This window comes from Phoenix dactylifera, chromosome 14, assembly GCF_051530095.1.
Source record: "Phoenix dactylifera cultivar Ajwa chromosome 14, Ajwa_hap1_PhDact_Kaust_v1.1, whole genome shotgun sequence".
Taxonomy (NCBI): domain Eukaryota; kingdom Viridiplantae; phylum Streptophyta; class Magnoliopsida; order Arecales; family Arecaceae; genus Phoenix; species Phoenix dactylifera.
This window is the reverse complement of record NC_143203.1, coordinates 5,665,512-5,683,498: the sequence shown is the minus strand read 5'-3', so window position 1 is coordinate 5,683,498 and position 17,987 is coordinate 5,665,512. Positions and strand designations below refer to the sequence as shown.

At 39.4% G+C, this 17,987-nt stretch overlaps 1 protein-coding gene across 3 annotated transcripts; it reads left to right on the top strand.

Moving 5' to 3' along the window:
- The first annotated feature begins 665 nt into the window (after positions 1–665).
- Positions 666–17,945, top strand: LOC103696426 (protein MODIFIER OF SNC1 1-like). Of its 3 annotated transcripts, XM_008778048.6 has the most exons (11): positions 666–849; positions 3,608–3,679; positions 4,274–4,357; positions 6,463–6,537; positions 6,632–6,676; positions 6,824–7,202; positions 7,371–7,476; positions 11,978–12,058; positions 12,168–13,822; positions 14,724–17,182; positions 17,337–17,945. In XM_008778048.6, exons 3-10 carry the CDS (start codon positions 4,326–4,328, stop codon positions 17,175–17,177), a joined length of 4,827 nt encoding a protein of 1,608 aa, XP_008776270.4. In that variant the 5' UTR covers positions 666–849; positions 3,608–3,679; positions 4,274–4,325; the 3' UTR covers positions 17,178–17,182; positions 17,337–17,945. The 3 variants fall into 3 exon arrangements, with proteins under 3 accessions (XP_008776270.4, XP_008776268.4, XP_038974928.3); XM_008778046.6 differs by having other exon boundaries at positions 14,724–17,945; XM_039119000.3 differs by lacking the exon at positions 4,274–4,357 and having other exon boundaries at positions 14,724–17,945.
- Positions 17,946–17,987: the final 42 nt, after the last annotated feature.

Sequence of the window (17,987 nt, the reverse complement as noted above, 5' to 3'; positions counted from 1 at the left end):
TGGGCATGTTAAATAGGTCTAAACAGGTTAAACGGGTTAAACAGGTCTAAACAGGTTAAACGGGTCTAAACAGGTCTAAATAGATCGGGTTGGGTAGGTTAAATAGGGGTTGGGCAGGTTAAATAGGTTAAACGGGTCGGATTGAGCAAACAGGTTAAACAGATCAGGTCGAGTTGGGCAAACAGGTTATCTGTTTATTAAACAGGTTAAACGGGTCGGATCGGATTAGCTGTTTATTAAACATGATTAAGGTTGTAATTTCTGACCTGTTTAATAAATAGTTCGGGTTTAGATTTATAATTTTTTGATTTGACTTGTATGTGATCCGACTCATTTATGATTCGACCCGATCCGATTGCCACCCCTATCCGTACCAAAGATCGTTAGAAGTAACCAGAAAATGTGAGAAGCGAAATGGTATATACCGGCCGCTACGCGCAACCATGCATTGCCACCCCCGCTAAAAAGAGCGGGCCCCACTACAGCATCCTAAACGTGGCACTCAAGGAGCTCGGTAGGATATTCAAACACCGATCCCGCATGCATTCGGAAAGAGGCAAAGCGATGCTATTCCTCTTAAAACATCGATTCCTGTGGATATCCAATAATAACGTGCCACGTCCTCGAAATTTCCTTTTTATTCCCCTATGCTTCTTGCCCTCCTTATTCGCGCCCCGGGCTTCCTTTTTCCCTTCTTTCCTTTTTGTCAGTCTCTCTTCGCGGACGCGAGCAAGCTCGTCCACCCGGCGGCGACTCCGGCCACCTTACGTCCGCTCCGATCCTTCTCCGGCCGACGCGATTCGTCGGATGCCAGGCTTCGGCCGCCTCCTCTGTAAATAGGTCCTCAGGGTAAGGCTCGCGATCCTTCTCCTGTTCTAGGGTTAGGGTTTCGTTTCGTAGATTTTGTTCTAGAGTTAGGGTTTTTGAGGATCGGACCTTCGAGAACCATGTCTTCCGATCCCCCGTTTCCTTTATCTCATGAAGGCACGCTTGCGATCTCTTGGTCTGGGCGGGTTCTTTGGTTTGATGTATTTGATGGCATTATATTCTGTTTCAGATTGGATCGTCTTATTGGGCTCTCTTGATTTTATTGAAGTTTGTTTGTAGAATTCATGCAGGACTTCTTGTCCAAGATGGATGTTTTTTTATATTTTCGGATGGATTTGGAAAATGATTAAATACGCCGATGATGCTCCCGCCTTTTGTTTTCGTCTTGTATTTTATTGAGTCTTTTGTGAATGGATTAAATGTGTTGGCGAGGCAGCCGGAAGAGTATGTAATTGGTGATCGACAGATGGGATGCCATTCTTTATATTGAACCTTGTCTTCGTCTCATTTCATCACGGCTCGTTCTCTGGTCTTATGAGATTAAACTCGATGGCAATAAGACAAGCCTTCTTGAGTGCTAAGGTATAAAGTAGCCTTCTAGGTTCCATGGGAGGACTCTGTATTACCTAAATTTGCCTTGGTCAGGAATTTAACATCCATTCATTAGGCGTTTAGAGCTGGTCACAAGACATTCTCTGATTTTAGTGAATTATAAGATTATCCATAAGGCTGTGGTTATGTTGATTGAACAAAGCAAACAAGGGATGTTAAATATGTTTAGATTGACGCATGTAATGAGAATAGGAAATTAGATCCTCTGAGAATTTCACTGGCCTAATCATATTTGTTGCTAGCATCACATATAGTATTCTGTGCTGAAGCATTCAGGTTTCATATAAAATTTTCCATCATATTGGAGATGATTGACCGTATAGTAGAGTCATCATTAGAATTTATGGCCATCTCTTGGTCTTTCAACTTCTTTACTAATCCTCTATAGCCAATCAGTAAGTTACCTTGACCTGCCATTCAGGTGAATATGTAGTGGTCTTGTCAGCTGTGCCAGCCATTTGTTGTGGTTATCATGTTATGGTATAACTTCTAGGATTTTTTTCCCCTTCATATTAAAATGTTCCTCTAGTTATCACATTTTTGTCATGAACATGGCAAAATAATTTCTGCGATGGAAGATTATGGACAAAATTTTAATATCTGTGTAACACGTTATATTCGCATGAAAATGAAAATGGAAGTTCATCTCTGAATATTCTTATTTCTGGAATTGCTTGTACTAGGTTATTGTTCTGCAGTTCATGTTCTTTTGCAAGCCACTTCCTTAACTAGTTAGTAATGTGAACTATGAGGTGTCAATGAATGTAGCATTGTGTCAAGGATTGTTATTTTAGGCCCCGTTTGTGGGAGCTTTTGGAGGGCCAGAAAGCATTTTCTAGCCCTCCAAAAGCACTTTTAGATAAAATAAGGGTGTTTGGTAAAAATTTTGGAAAGCTGTTTTAGCTTTTCTAGAAAGCTAAAAACAACTTTTTGGGAGAAACTTAATTTTGGAGCTTTCCGAAAAAGTACTTTTAGGCTCGGTCGGAAAGCTGTTTTTTACCAAAATATCCGTGATAAAATATAACAATTACACAAAATATCCTTTTAATAATTGTTTAACCGATTTTATCACCTAGCTAGAAAATTTGTTATATTATGAAAAATTACTTTACACTAATAATTATAATTTTTTTTATATTTATTATTATATTATACTATAAATATAATATTATATTACATTATATCATAATACATTGATATGTTATGTTAAATGATTTAATATTATATTAAATTATTATGTTATAGTATACAATATTATATTACTATATCATAATAATATTATATTACATTATAGTAATATTATACTATATTATATATTTATATATTTAATATATATTATATTTTATTATGCTCTATTGTATAATACTATGCAATGTTCTTTATGGTCATTTTGTCATACCAAAAGTAATTTATTAGTTTGTTTACTAAACACATATTAAAGTGGCACAGCACTTTATAAATGTAGTTATCAAACAACAAATAGCTTTTTATAAAAGCTCTACTTCAGAAAGTTTACTTTAGAAAGCTCTACTTTCAAAAGCTCCATTGCCAACAACTCCCCCAAATAGAGCCTTAGTTATTCGATATTTGAGTTTCAGCTATCTTTACATTGAGAAGCTCCGAATTGTTACAAAATTTGAAGTTGTCAACAAATAAAATAGAGAAAAAGCAAATTTCATCACCATGCCACCGTGTATTAATATTGGCTGGTTACCAATCCAGGCGATTAACTAAGGAATCAAATAATCAATATTTCTACTTAATGTTTCTTCTCTTAATTGTTTAAAACCGTGCACTTAAGAATGCATGTAAGTATTCAAATGACCGAGTGATCCAATGTTTGGTGTCATCGCAGTCATCAAGTTCTTATCTCCAATCATATCTGCTGGTTCATGTTGCCATATCTTCACTAAAAATAGAATAAGACAACTATGACTTGTGTTACAAACTGGAATATCCATGTAGCAGTTGAAAATTTAATTGTACTGGCACTGCTGGTTGCAGCATATCGGCCTATTAATTTGCTTTTGAAGTGGGTATGCACCAAAAATAAAAAAGAGAGTTATTTGGTGGCACACATAACCCTATTATTCCAATTGCATCATAAGATTTTTCTGCTTAAATCTAAAGGTTCCATGATCACAGAATGACTGTTTTACAAATGCAGATCAGGAGATCTTACATTCACGTGATTGGAAAATCAAGTTGAATAGCAAAGGAACAACAATTAAAGAATAAGGTGATGCTGTTTCCCATTTTTATATTCTTTCTGTAGCAAGAATTTTGCAATTTTATATTCTGCTACTAAATAATATTGGTTTGTTTGGAAGAAAAGATAACAGAATGGCATACATGCATAATTATTACAAATGTTGTAATATTGTTTCTTAGTAACCTCTTTTTTAACCTTCACAATGAAGGAAAATGGTTGATCTGTTTTGTGTGTCTATTATCCCCTTGTATTGTCTCCTGGTCTGCAACTCTTTGTTGAGCTTCTACTTGTACTTGGTAATCACTAACTGTCCTGAGTTCATACGAGTTGACTTGTCACTTTACATCATTTTGGGGTCCTAATAGAGAAGACATGGAAATAACAGAAAACTTTTACCAGATCATGTAAAGTTGCATGCTCTTATGAATTAGAATATCTTCTTCAATCAGATTATGGTTGAATATTTCCAGGTTGGGTTATCTGAGATTTGAAGTGATTTGACTATCTTTTTGAGCGTAAAACATGTGCTTGGTGTTGTTTGTTGTTATCTCCACATAAAATAGGTCTATATCTAGTCTCTTAGAGAACTCAAAAAATCTCATTCTTTTTTTTCCTTTTCAGGTATAGATCTATGTATATATTTTGATGATCTTGCAAGCACTGTGCTTGAGTTATGGCTTCAAGTTTACTGGCAGGAGATCGAAGGTTAAAGTTCAACCATCTCCATTTTCATTATTTAATTATAAATTTGCCTTGAAAATACTTTCATACAGTAAAACCACAACAGCATATCTACCCATTTTTTTTAAAATATTTCTCAGGGTACTTTATTTTAGTATGTATTTTATAACTGGGCCCATTGTATCTAAACTAACACATAACATGTTTCAGGATCTTGCTTTCTAATGACTGCCTTTTTTCTTATGCATATGATTACTACGCCTTAGCGTCGTACATAATTTAATGATAAGAGAAGCAACTGATAGCTGCCAAATACACATTATGAACTACAAGTAACTTATGTATTCTAATGATTAACCTAGTTGTTGCATTTATATTTTATACTATTTAGAATGTGCTTATGTGCTTATTTACCTCATAGAAAAGAAAATTTAATTCTAGAGTGACGATAGGCAAGCAGTTACTGCTGAGAACAAAGTATGATCTGCAACTAATTTATTATAATGATTAACCTAAATTAACATGCAGACACTTGTATGTACGTGTATGGGATCATTGCATATAAATGCTTTAGCACGTGCTTATTTGCTTATTTACCTCTTGGAGATATTTATTCTACACTGATGAGCGAAGAAACTAGTACTGCTGACCAACTTTTTTATTGTTGTCATCAATCCAAATTAACATGCACAGATATATATGTAAATGTTATGTGCTTATTGTGTATATACTCTCTAGAATTTGCTTCTCTGCTTATTTACCTCTCAGAAAGAGAAAAGTACGTATATATCTTTCCTAAATCTAAAACTTGCATATACATTCCTCAAAATATCTTAAACTTGCGCATATGTCCTCTATGGCTAGATGATAAGCTCCAAATGAAAAGTAATGTTTCTGAATTAACTTAACAATTTATTCCTTCAAGGGTTTTTGCATATATACTCTTCAGGATTTGTTTAATTGCTTGTTTGCCCCAAAAAAGGTGAAAAGAAAATATATACCACTAGCACGAAGTTTTAAACATGTCTCTCAAAATTTTCGAAATAGATTTATAAAATTAATAACAAAATAGTAGATAGATAAGTTGGGTTAACTTTTTATCCCAGCCATACTAAGGTTAGAGGGATATAAGTCAATGCAATGTGAGGAAGGATATGCATGCAAAATTCTGACTTTTGCATGCATGCAGAACTTCCATTTGTTTAACATCTTTTGTGCTTTCATGCCCGCTTCAGTTATCAGAACAAGTTAAGAAAAGTTATCAAAATTGAACAAATAAAAACTGTCTCACAGCAGAGCCAAAGTATGTGTCTGTATAAGTCTTTGTTGCATCTATATCATGCGTATAGTACCTTTTTTTGTTTTGTAGTTCTCTCCCCACAACCCTCGCTCTCATTCCAAAGCAATTTTTAAAATTGATGCATCATATTGGCCAAATGCTTCATTCTTGGGAGACGTGAGTACTAGTACAATAATAACAAATAATTTAATAAATTTGATAATAATAGTACAGCCAAATGGATCTCAGATGCATCAAATTGTCGTCTGAACCTCTCAATACAACAGATAAAGAGAGCATCAGATCACTGTCAGTTAAATTTTATTAAGTGCGTTTTATAATTTTGAGCTTGCTTTCTTGCTCTGAAACTTGACAACTATATGGAAGCTGAATTCATGATTATAAATTAACTGTAATACTACCTTTCTAATAACCTTTAAAACCAAACCTTTAAAACCAGAACCACTATATAAAGTAATTTGCAATAGTTGAAACCAGTAACTTATTGGTATGGTGTCAGTATAGTATGGAACCATGCAGGCACATGGTATGTCTCTTGAAGTTGGCAAAGCAAAATAAAGGTGAAATACCATGTATTCGCATGGTACTGGTACCATACTAATACTTAAATCCTTAGTAATTTGTATGTTACAAAAAAATCTCATTCAAATGCCTTTTGTACTTCTTTTGCTGCTTTAATTATTTTTTGTACCTTGATGCACTTTTTTATGTTTTACTAAATTGAATGTAGATTGTCATTTATTCTATCTTGATCCATTATTTCTTGGTTAATATTTTGTCTTATGCATACCAGTGGGTTATCTTATTTAACTTTTCTAGTTACTTCTAGATGGGCTTCTGCACGAAAATCTGGCATGACTGTTTTGGGCAAAGTTCCGAAGCCCATTAACTTACCTAGTCAAAGGTATTTCTGTTTCAAGAATAATTAGTTCAAATCTCATTATTCAATTACTAATGCTGTTTTTTCTTTGTAAATTAATTTATCTTCATTCTTGAAGGTTGGAAAACAAAGGTCTGGACCCAAATGTGGAAATTGTTCCAAAGTGAGTCTTGTTCTTTGTGATTCTTTTCTTTTCCATATTAATATGATTTTCACATCTTAAATATTTCATGATGTACTATTTCCTTTTTGAATGATCAAAAAATGCCCAGTTAAGCTCCTTGACATGACTTGTGGTTGCCTATGTTAGGGGTACTCTCACCTGGGGTTGCAGACCATCTTCGGCAGTTCCAAACGCATGGAGTTCATCTACTCTATTATCACCTAAAACTGATGGGAGTACTGGTTCACCAAGCCCTACCAATGGTCGTCCCTCATCTGGGGGAAGTGGCACACGACCATCTACTGCTTCTAGTGATAGATCCCATGAGCCTCCATCTAATGCATGGGGTTTAAATTCACGTCCATCATCTGCATCGGGATCATCGGCAACAAATCACACATCTATTATCACAACTCGCCCTCGAAGTGCAGAAACAAGACTAGGAAACTCTCAGTTGTCTCGCTTTGCAGAAAATTCAGCAGACAGTACAGTTGCATGGGGCCCCACTAGAGCTACTGACAGACTGGTATTATCCTGGCACTCAATATCTTCTGAATAAGATATTTCAACACATGAGTTATTTACTACTATTATTCAAGGTTTAAGGATCACAATAAAAGAAATTACTTCTCCCCTCTATATATCCATGCATAATCTCTTTTGCAGGCATATAATTGGATTTTGATTTTTGTAGGGGCCTCCATCATCCAAAACTAATGGGTTCACTCTGAGTTCTGGAGATTTTCCAACACTTGGCTCTGAAAAGAATTCTGAGAATTCTGAGTCACATTGTCAGCGAGGTGCTCCTCACTTAATAGTTTTTAACTCTTCTGAACGAATATTTTTTGATGTTATGAATGAGATTAATTAGGTAGTAGATATCCAGTTAATTGATAAATCATAAAACTTTCTGGTTCCTAATTAGTAGCTTTTCTTGTACTTTTCTTTACATTGGCTTTCATAGTACTAAAATGCATGAAGTATTTTGTTGTACCATATTGGCCTTATTCTGGCCTGCTGGTATTGGATAGGGAAAGGTGTAGCTATGCTGATCTGTTTATCTCCGTGCTGACCATGTATATGAAAACTAGGACAAATTATGGCCCCATAATATATTCACCAAATAACTCAAAGGGGCTATGGTCAATTTCTAATCCTAGTTATTGGACTAGAGTCACTTAATGACCTTATACTAAATCCTGTAAAACATTGATCAAGTAGGAATATCGACCTCTCAAAAAGACTGCAAGGTAGGCCTAGACCTTGTCTCCTTGATATTCAGTGGAGTCCCTTTCTTCCCAAACTGGTGATCTTCAGACTGCCACTCCATCCTATCTCCCCCCATTAGTACTTGTTCAAGTTTTTATTTCCCTGCAAAACATGTCTTGAATTTTTGCTGTAATTATTATTGTAAAACATTTAATGTTATTGAGACATATACCATGGATTACCACCCAAAAACCATCTAAGAGCAAGGAATCCAGTATGACCGAAGACTTTCTATCTGCATCCAGAATAAATTCTCATGGGTATTACTACCAGCATATCCTGTAGTAGTGGTCTGTATCGGCCCATTATACATCACCTCATTAGTGCTGTGTTGGCACCAAGAGGTGTAACTTCATATCGGTATGGTATTAGTACCAGTAAGGTACTGATCGGGGTATCAGTGTTGGCTCTTCTAACCTTGGTCAAGAGAATGACACTTAATCAACATAAATATGTAGTAACTATGTACTGAACATAAATTTAATGGACAGGACAGTAAGTTGACTAGTCAATGGTACTATATATTGAAAATAGATCAAGTTAGATTATACTGAAAGAAGAAAATTTTGTAGTAGAGTGGAAATGCCTGGACATTTCATATCAATTCTGTGTGGCAATTGAAATAGTTTAGAGTTGAACTTTCAATAGTTATACTGGAGTGTTGGACATGACTTTCCAAATTTAGTGCGGAATATTGATGCTTTGAGATGATATCCGTTGAACATTCCATTTTCTCAGTGCTAATGAGTGTCATGCCATTCCAAATCATCTGTGTCCAAGAATGTCAATATTTCAGCACTCCTAAAAGCGGAAGTTTTTGGTATCACTACAAATTGTGTATCAACTAACCTATTCACATCTTTAATCACTATAAAATTCAGTACAAGAGAAACCAACTTGCAGATTCATTCCATTAGTTCATTGTATTGTATGCACATCTTACATTCTGACAACTAACATCCTTCAAATTATATTTTTTAAATGACATAATCAGGTAAAATTTTTGTTAGAATCAGTTTGCAATTCTGTGTGCCCACTTTTTGACTGACAATGGAAGCTGTCTATACCAGGACCAAAGTTACAATTAGTGCTCAATACTATTTTTTCTCCTATAAGTATCTGTCATGTCATAGTGTGGCTTTGCATCGAAGAGTGCCATATAGTAGTTCAACTGCCCATGTAAACCCAAAATTAGTTCTCAGCAAATTCCAACACTGCTTTATGTTTTCAATAAGTTAGACTCTGCCATATGCATTTCCAATTATCTTATTTTTATAAAAGGTGAACATCCTTCATTCTGTTAATTTCTTGCATGAACTCTTCATTTTCTATTTGACCTGATAAATTAATGAATTCGGAGATATTTAGGATAACTTGCAAGAGTACTAATATTTACTGAAGCACTTCGAAAGCATTGGTTATACATATTTACACCAAATTCCTGGAGAAAAACCCAAGTAATTTACACTGATATTGTGGATGAATTCAGATGTCAGTTGTGGTTCTCCATTATGCTGGTTTAATCAACTATTTGTTGCTAAGCGTTCTCATATTGTACCAAAGGTTGCATATGCACATTTTGAAATGGAGGTAAGCAAATGAATAAAATGAAACACAAAACCAGAAAAGAGTTTAGTGTTTAAGAACCTTAGAGGTATATGCATGGTCTTCTGTCATGGTATCTTATTGTAGGTATCATGGGCAGTATAGTTTATTGAATACTTGAATTGTTGGTAACAGGAGCAATCTGATGGATCACATGATGCTTTCACATAGAAGCTTGGTTAGACTCTGATCATCGAATCTTTTGAGACGCGCTATTTGATATCTAGCATTTCATCTTGCTCCCAGGTTATGGGGAGTGCATGGATGGACTTCTGTTCCCCATTCGTTTCTCAACAATACGGGTTTTTAGATGTTCCTGCTTATTATTTCCTATTGGGGAGTTCATGTCTCATGCTTTTTCTAAATGCAAACCCCAACTTTGTTTACAAAAGAAAACAATGATGGTTATGGATCTTAACATATCGATGCAATTTAGGCTTTTCACTTGCTTCACCTAACCTTGATGCGCCGCCCTGTCCTGCGATAGTATCACTTCTTGTATCCTCTTATGTTTTGGGCTTCTTAGAGCTATGTTATTGGCATCAAAGTCCACCGTACCGACTGTATCGACGTACCGGTGGGCATCGGTATGGGTTGGAACCGGTACCGAATTGGCCAATAGAGTAGATGCGCGCGCGAACGTGATGCGCGGACACGAAAAAAGAAAAATGTGCGGACGCGAAAAAAAACAACGCGCGGACGTGTTAAATGCCACTCTGTGGTCTTAAATGGCCCACGCCGGCTGCCCTGTGTGGGCGCTCTGCTTAAATGCCAGTCTGTGGCATTAAATGGCCCATGCCGGCTGCCCTGTGTGGGCGCTCTGCTCCGCGTGGGGAACCGTGTGCGGGTGCGATTCCTTGCAGGGGAACAGATCGCGGGTGCGGTTTCTTGCGCGGGGAATTGTTGCGTGGGCGCGAGAAGGGCGCACGATTCCCCGCTCATGCCTGCGCGGGCGCGCTGGCGCGGTTCCCAGCGCGGGGAACCTTGTGCGGGCGCAGTTCCTAGCTCGCGCCCGCGTGGAAGCCTCATGGGGCCTCACGGGCTCAAGCCCCTCACCTTGCTCTTTGGCGTGCGCCTTTGGAGAAATCGCTGAATATTGGACTGATTGTAGGTAACGCCGGTGGAATAACACAAAGATCAACAATGAAAGCAAACTGAATTTTATTCCACTCCGAATAGAAGAAACAAAGAACAAACAAAAGCAAATAAAAATCTAGCAAAGGATTGAAATGATCCCTTCCTAGCTCAATCTAGTGGAGATTGATGTATCAACCACTAGCCCAAATTGTAGACAAAGATCTAAAGATCGAAAATCGGCACAATGCTGCCCAAGCCTCTCGGCCGAAAACTCTCAACAATGAGAAACAAAAGTCAACTTATGGGATGCCTCACAATGGGTCCCTTTAAGACTCCTTTTATCGACCCAAAAGCCCTAGGACTCCTAAACATAATGAAAGACAATATAAATTAAGACCCTCTAACATAGAAGCTAAGATAAACATGGAAAACACTTATCCCAAAGGCCTTTGCTGATGTGGCTGACGTGCAAGGCCTCTCTCTCCCTTGGATTGGCATGAAATCAGGTCCTTGGAAGAGTCCTAAAGCTCTTCCAACTTGGGCACTCGCATCTGCACGGGACGCGCATCCTGGATGGTCGGGATGCGTGTCCCACCATCCGGGATGCGTGTCCCAGTTGGGCTGGGACTCCTTGTTTGGTAAGGAGTCTTGGCTGGCTGATGAGGTCTCCCGGGATGGCTGGGACTCATGTCCCGGTTGGATTGGGTCGTGCATCCCGGTTGGTTGGGACGTGTGTCCTGATTGGGTGCAGCGGAAGAAGACTATTTGCCAAAGGAGGTTTCCTAGCTGAAGTGGGAACCTCCCATGGGCATCCTGGACACGTGGCACGGGTGGACGGGATGCGGATCCCGATTGGCCGACCTTGGGCCTTGCTGTGGTGCGCGGGTGTGCGTTGCTGATGCCGATGCCGCGAATGCTTGGCCGACCAAGGATTGACCGACCTCAAGGCTCATCAACTGTCTGGATGTCGTACGAACCTCGCTTGGCTTGGTGCTATGTCGGCACCGCTTGTGTGAGTCTTCAACAAAGCCGCGCTTGGGCCGATGCAAATCGGCTTGGTTCGCACCAGTACACAGCAAAAATTGGCCGGTTCCGGCCCCTAGGGTTGGTACCGTTTTCCACAGCCGAACCATACCGGTTGGGGCCGGTATCGGTACGGTACGTGTTGAACCGGCCGGTTCAGTAGACCTTGATTGACACATTTCTAGTATCAAAGAAAAGCACACCGATGAGCATAATCATCTTGGATTTCTAGTACACAGTTTTTTTTAAAAATTTGTGGACATTGTTAGTATCTTTTTTTGTTCATACGTATCATACAATTTTCTTATTTGCTACTCTCATTGCCAGGTCATGGTTCTCAAGGGCATCCTGCTTCTGCTTCTGATACTGATGCAGCACCAAAAGAAAAGCTGGAATCTCCTGTGTCTGGTAGATATCTAGAACTCCTGTTGTTTTCTTCAACAGTCAAGGCCCTATCATTTTAGATTTTGTTCACTGCTATCGCATGACAATGTGGCATCTGCTTTCTTTCTTCCAGGGGATGCTAAGATACCTGCATTTCCGGAGCAGGGAACTATGAATACCCGAAAGAAAGATAATTATTTGTATGTTGGAGGTGGGGCCCCACCAAATATGAACTGGCAGATGGAACCCCAGCATGGACAGCAATATCCCAGCTTAAACATGACATCTCACCAGTTGGACTTATGGCATGGTCCTCCACTCCACTCTCCTGATGGAATTTGGTATAGAGGAGGGGCAAGTGGTCCATACAGACCAACAAGCCCCCATGGTGGTTTTGCTGCGGATCATTTTGGTTATTATCCTCAGTTTCCACCAAACTCTGAGGCTGTTCCTAGGCCGGGTGCTGGACAGTGTGGATACCGCCCCAATAATGGTGCAACTTATCGTCCTCATGTACCCTCTCACTCATTCATGGTTGCCAGTCATCCTGTTCTCCCAACTAGGCCTGGAGTTTGCCAAGCTCCAGTGCCCTATGACGGCTATCATGGCATGCCTCAAGTGGGTTTTTGCGGTTACAGCGAGCGAGAGGTCCCCTTCATGAGAGTAGCTTGTCAGCCAGGTGTTTATAACCAGCATCCACATCAAAATAGCAATCTTAACCGAGGACAGTTTGATATAGGTGGACATGATCCACCAATGGCCAAAGAATGGACGGAAACTGATCAGTCTCATGGTACTCATCAAGAACAGTACAAGGTTTTCCTAAAAGAGCATGATGGTTGGGAAGATAATGAATTACAAGATATTGGGCAACTTGTAGTATCTAACCCACCACACTTTGATAAGGGAAGCAAACTCGGTGGTTCTGCACGGGAGGAATGCTGGCACCCAAATAGCAGAAAGGATGAACATGCAGTACTTGTGAACTCAAAACCTGATTGCGGAGGTTTGTTGAAGCCATCCAGCGACTGTGAAGGTCGTTCTTCAGAACCTGTTAATGTGGACTTGCAAGAAAATTCAGACAAAGCAGCTGATGGTGTTCTGATGAGGAGACCGGAAACTGCTACTTCACTGGCTCATGATCGGCAACAGTATCCTGTTACAAAAAAGAATGCAGCACTGATGGAGAAAATAGAGGGTCTAAATAATAAAGCTCGGTGTGCTGATTGCCACAATGAAGTTGCACCATTTTCATTCAGAGAAGAAAAGACAAAACAATTAAAGGCTGCAACTAGGAAGGCAGATCATTCTACAAAAGTAATCTCCTCTAATGTTATTCCTGCTGAAAATGCTCCTTCACTTGGTATGGTCATCCCAGCTTCCAGTGAGGTGAATTCGTCTGCAATGGACAATGACTTTAAATCATCTAGTGATGGGAAAGCTGTCCCTAGGCCATCAGAATCGCAAATCATTGCAGTGGGTAAGTCAGGTTCTTCAAAACATGGTGAAGTGGCTCATTCTCGCAATTACAGGAGAAGCAATGCAACACGAACTAGAATTGATCATCATGTTAAGTCAACAACTAATAGTCAAGTTGATGGTGGGTGGACAAAGGAATCGCCTGGAAAAGATTCCTCAGTGATAACCACTGTGACAAATGCTGATGGCCCTCGGGCAGGAGTTCCTGATGTCTATTCTTCTCAAGAGACTGCTGTAAAGGAGTCGGATCATGCAATCATGAGTGGGTCATATACATCCACTATGGATTCACTTGATTACCAAACCCAAGTATGTAGCTTTCTCTCATCTTCATTATGCCATGGCTGCAATACACGTTTGAAAATCATTTTGTGAATCCCGGAGGTCATAACATTGATTTGTAAAAATATTTTTTTTCATGCCAACTGGAAAAACAGTTTGGATTTTAGAAGGAATTCTATGAAAATATCTTGCTTCTATGGAATAACTACGAGTCTGATGAAACAATAATGTTGAGAGACTTCATTCTGGGGGACTGCTCGAGCTCTTTTATTTCATGAGAAAACCATTCTGTTAATATGATTTCTCATCTAGTAATTCTGTCAAGTAATAGCCTGAAGTTTTAACACAAGCTACCTTATGTATGGATATGCATGTTGGCATTGCCTACTTGGTCCTATTTTTGCCAAGTAAATGGAAATATCAGCTAACGGCAAATCAATACAAACAGGTTTTGATCTATCTAATTTTGTGAAGAAGGTACATAAACTTGTTCCAAATTGTGTTCAGAAATCCATTTTATTCTTAGCAAATTTCTATACTTCTCCAAGAAAAGATACTTTTATAACAATAAATATTTATAGCTTTAGGCCATAGTAATACCAGCTGGAAAGCATCAGGCATTTTTTTAAATTTATTGCATTTAGGAGAAAATCTAAATCCTCTTTGACCAAAGCAAATAGGACTAACCACTACCATCTTTTTATTTTTGATGAATATGCTTTTGTCCAGATCTTTTCCTTACAACTAGGGGATGTTTTCCTTTTCTGTTATGCTTTTGATAATTGTGTGCCAAAGGAAGCTGTCGGACTAAAATACAACTAAATACTTAGTATCTCACTGACAATATTTTTCTGTTAAATTGCTTTGTGAAGGCTTGCTTAGTATTCCTTGATTAAATCTGATGATATTTAGTTGCCTTTTCTACTAGCGTGCTAAAATGAAGGACATAGCTGCACAGCGTGCAAGACAGCTGCAGGAGGAGGAGGAGGAACGTACGAGGGAGCAAAAAGCAAAAGCTCTTGCAAAGTTGGAAGAATTGAACACGCGATCTTTGAATGATTCTATACAACCAAGCATTTATATGCAGCATAACCAGGATTCTGGAGCTGGTACAGCTCTCAAAACTGATGCGACAAACAATGAAGTGCCAGGTGTTATGTCAGCTGAGAAGTCTGTTGCACTGATACAGGCAAATGATAGTGAGCTTAAAAATCTTCCTGCACCAGTTGATTTGCCTTCTGATATAGCTTCAGATGATCCTGCAATTTCCCATGACCCATCCCTGATGCTGAGGCAAGAGAACAATACTGTGGTTGCTGATCAGGAAATGACTTCACATGTTCACGATAGTAGTATTTCCAAGCATAAGCATATGAACTACAGAAGAAAGCAGAGCGTTTCAATGGAAAGAAACCCAGGTGAGAAGCCAATCACTGCTGGGAATATAGAGTGCCCAAAAAATCTTGTTGCGGTGGCTGTACATGCATCTAATGATAGCTTGCCCCATAACGAGGGCCCTTCTGTGCACAAGAAGAAAAATAATAGGAACTCAAGGAACAAGAACAAGTTGGATGAGGCTCCCATGAGCTCCACCACACCATCTTTAGCACATACTGATGGGAATATTGAAAAAGGTCCAAGTGATTGTCAGAAAATACATCCCTCAGCATCACTGGCGGAAACTGTCGCAGTTCCAGCTCAAAATTCTTGTGAGGTTTCAGGACCTCAAGTTTCTAGGGATGTTATGGTTACATCTTCCAACCAGAGGTTGTCCAAATCAACTGAAGAAGCTCATGGCAGGATTAGCAACCAATGGAAACCTCAACCTTCTAGGAGGTCAGCAAGAAACCAGCAAGGTATCAAGCCTGTAGACAAGTTCCATGTCAGTGATGCTGTCGTCTGGGCGCCTGTAAAGCTGCAAAACAAGAATGAGCGGCAGCCTGAGGAAATCAGCCGGAGCTGTATGACTGTTGCTAGCAGTCAATCTTTGGGAAAGAAAGAGCTTGATATGCACAATGGCAAGAAAACAAAGAGGGCTGAAATGGAGAGATATATTCCTAAACCTGTAACCAAAGGAATGTGGCAGCAAGAAAATTCCCAACAACCTTCTCCTTTCCTCGAGCAGGCAGCATCTGGCGATAAGTCAGAAAAACCTGAATTTGATTCTAGGAGTCCTAATAGGGGCAGACCTGATGGTTTGGCAGTTGGAAGGATGGAATTTCTTGCTGATACCAAGAATGTTGGGGAGAATAAGCCTAATAGGCCTGGCATCAAACATGCATCTTGGCGTCAAAGAAGTTCAGCTGAATCTGCATCAGCATTACAGAGTACTGGTGATGGTTCAGGCTCTTCTGGTGCTGCTAAAGTTGTTCAGAAGCCTTCTGATCAGCACAAACTGTTAAATCCTGACAGCCAGTTAGAAAAGTTCAAATCTGATGGCTGGGACAGTAATAATGCTAATGCACTGCCAACTGAACTGATTGCCGCACCTACTGGTGTGAAGGATCAAGGAGTAACAAACAGACAAAAACGTCAGCAATTTAAGGTTCACAGAGTTGCAGGAAGTAATCATGCCTCTGCTCGAAACAAGGATTTGCAGACTGGGATAGATGATAGAAGCGATATCCAAAATCCAGCCCCTGATTTAAATGAACCTGATATAAGAAATGCTTCAAAGACCGAGAACAAGATTTCTGGTGGTGAGCATATGAAATCACATTGGAAGCCGAAATCTCAGGCCAATTCTCATAACCAAGGAAATAGGGGCAATGGAGGGCAAAAAATTGCTTTTCATAGTGGCAGATCAGACAAGGAATTCGCTTCTGAAGGCTTTGACAGTAATCGTTTGCAGGAGGAGGATAATAATGCCCTTGCCCAAAAAAATAGGGTTGGTGAATGCTATTATCAAGAATCTCAAGGAGACATGAAGATTATTGTAGATCAACCAAAAGAGCAGACCCATACCCTAAACCAAGAGGTGCCAATTAATCCTGAGCTAGGTCCAGAGAATGTAAAAGCCCATTATGAACATCAGGTTACTCCAGTACGACGACAGCATAATGGGCGCTCTAATAGAGGCCAAGAAGCAGCTTATAGAGGTAGGGATTCAGGGCAAGATGCTTGCAGTGGCAGGCAAAATTTTCAGTTGAATGGGGAGGGGAGAAAGAATAATTCACATTATCAGTACCAGCCTATTGGGCCTTATGGTAAGCCCAGTGATTCATCTCAGTGGAACCCTCATGTTGGTAAAGAAGCGCAGGAGGGTTCCCGGCCTCCAGGACTGAGGTACAGGGAGCGTGGTCAGAATCATTCAAGACGCAGTGGTCACTTCTTCAGGCAGAGTGGTGGTGAACCTTATAATAGTGCGGAGAATGAATTTTGAGACAGGTGTGTACATGGAATCATTTATTCATCAACTGCCTCATTGTGGTTTAATCTCGTTTTATCAATAATTAGTATGTGCATTCTGGATGTGCAAATGCAGTGTAGAGTTTGAGTATGATTCCATCAGATTTCCTGATTGATCATGTTTGACTGGCAGCATGCTGAAAGCCTGGTCAAAGTGACACTTAAGGCGAAGGGGTTCTTTGAGAGCAGTGGGCATGTTTTTTGTTGGCTTGGTTTTTGTAGATGCTAGATTTGACGAGTACTTAGCTCCACTCGCTGTACTCCATGCCATGCCTCACCTCACTCAAAGTGAGAGTTAAAGCTTAATGGGTTTATCCACAAGCAGGATTCTGTTGTATTCCGGCTTTAGGATGTTATGTTGGATTTGACTTGTTTTGCTTCCATTCCTGAAGTCCATGTCAAATCCTTGTGAAGACCTGAAAGTCAAATGAATTCTGTTGGAGGCACATTTGTTGCTGGCTTTGATTTTACCAGCTATGTTGCAATGTGTTGCATTCAGTTCCAACTTGTTTACTGTCTCTCAACTCCTTTATGCGGAGCCTTGTAAATACTTTGGAAAATGGGCGGGACATGTTGATTTTTCCATTTTCTTTTGACACATTGGTCCCTTGCTATCTCAGCATGGTAGTAAGCACAGGCATGTATCTTGTCCTGCTGCCATGAGTCTCTTATTAGCATATTGTTATTTCCCTCTTGCCATCTCGCTATGCATAGTGCTGGACACAATCATGTTCTGCTGTCACTGGGCTTTGGGTACCAAAATTTCATGGTAAATCTTGCTGTC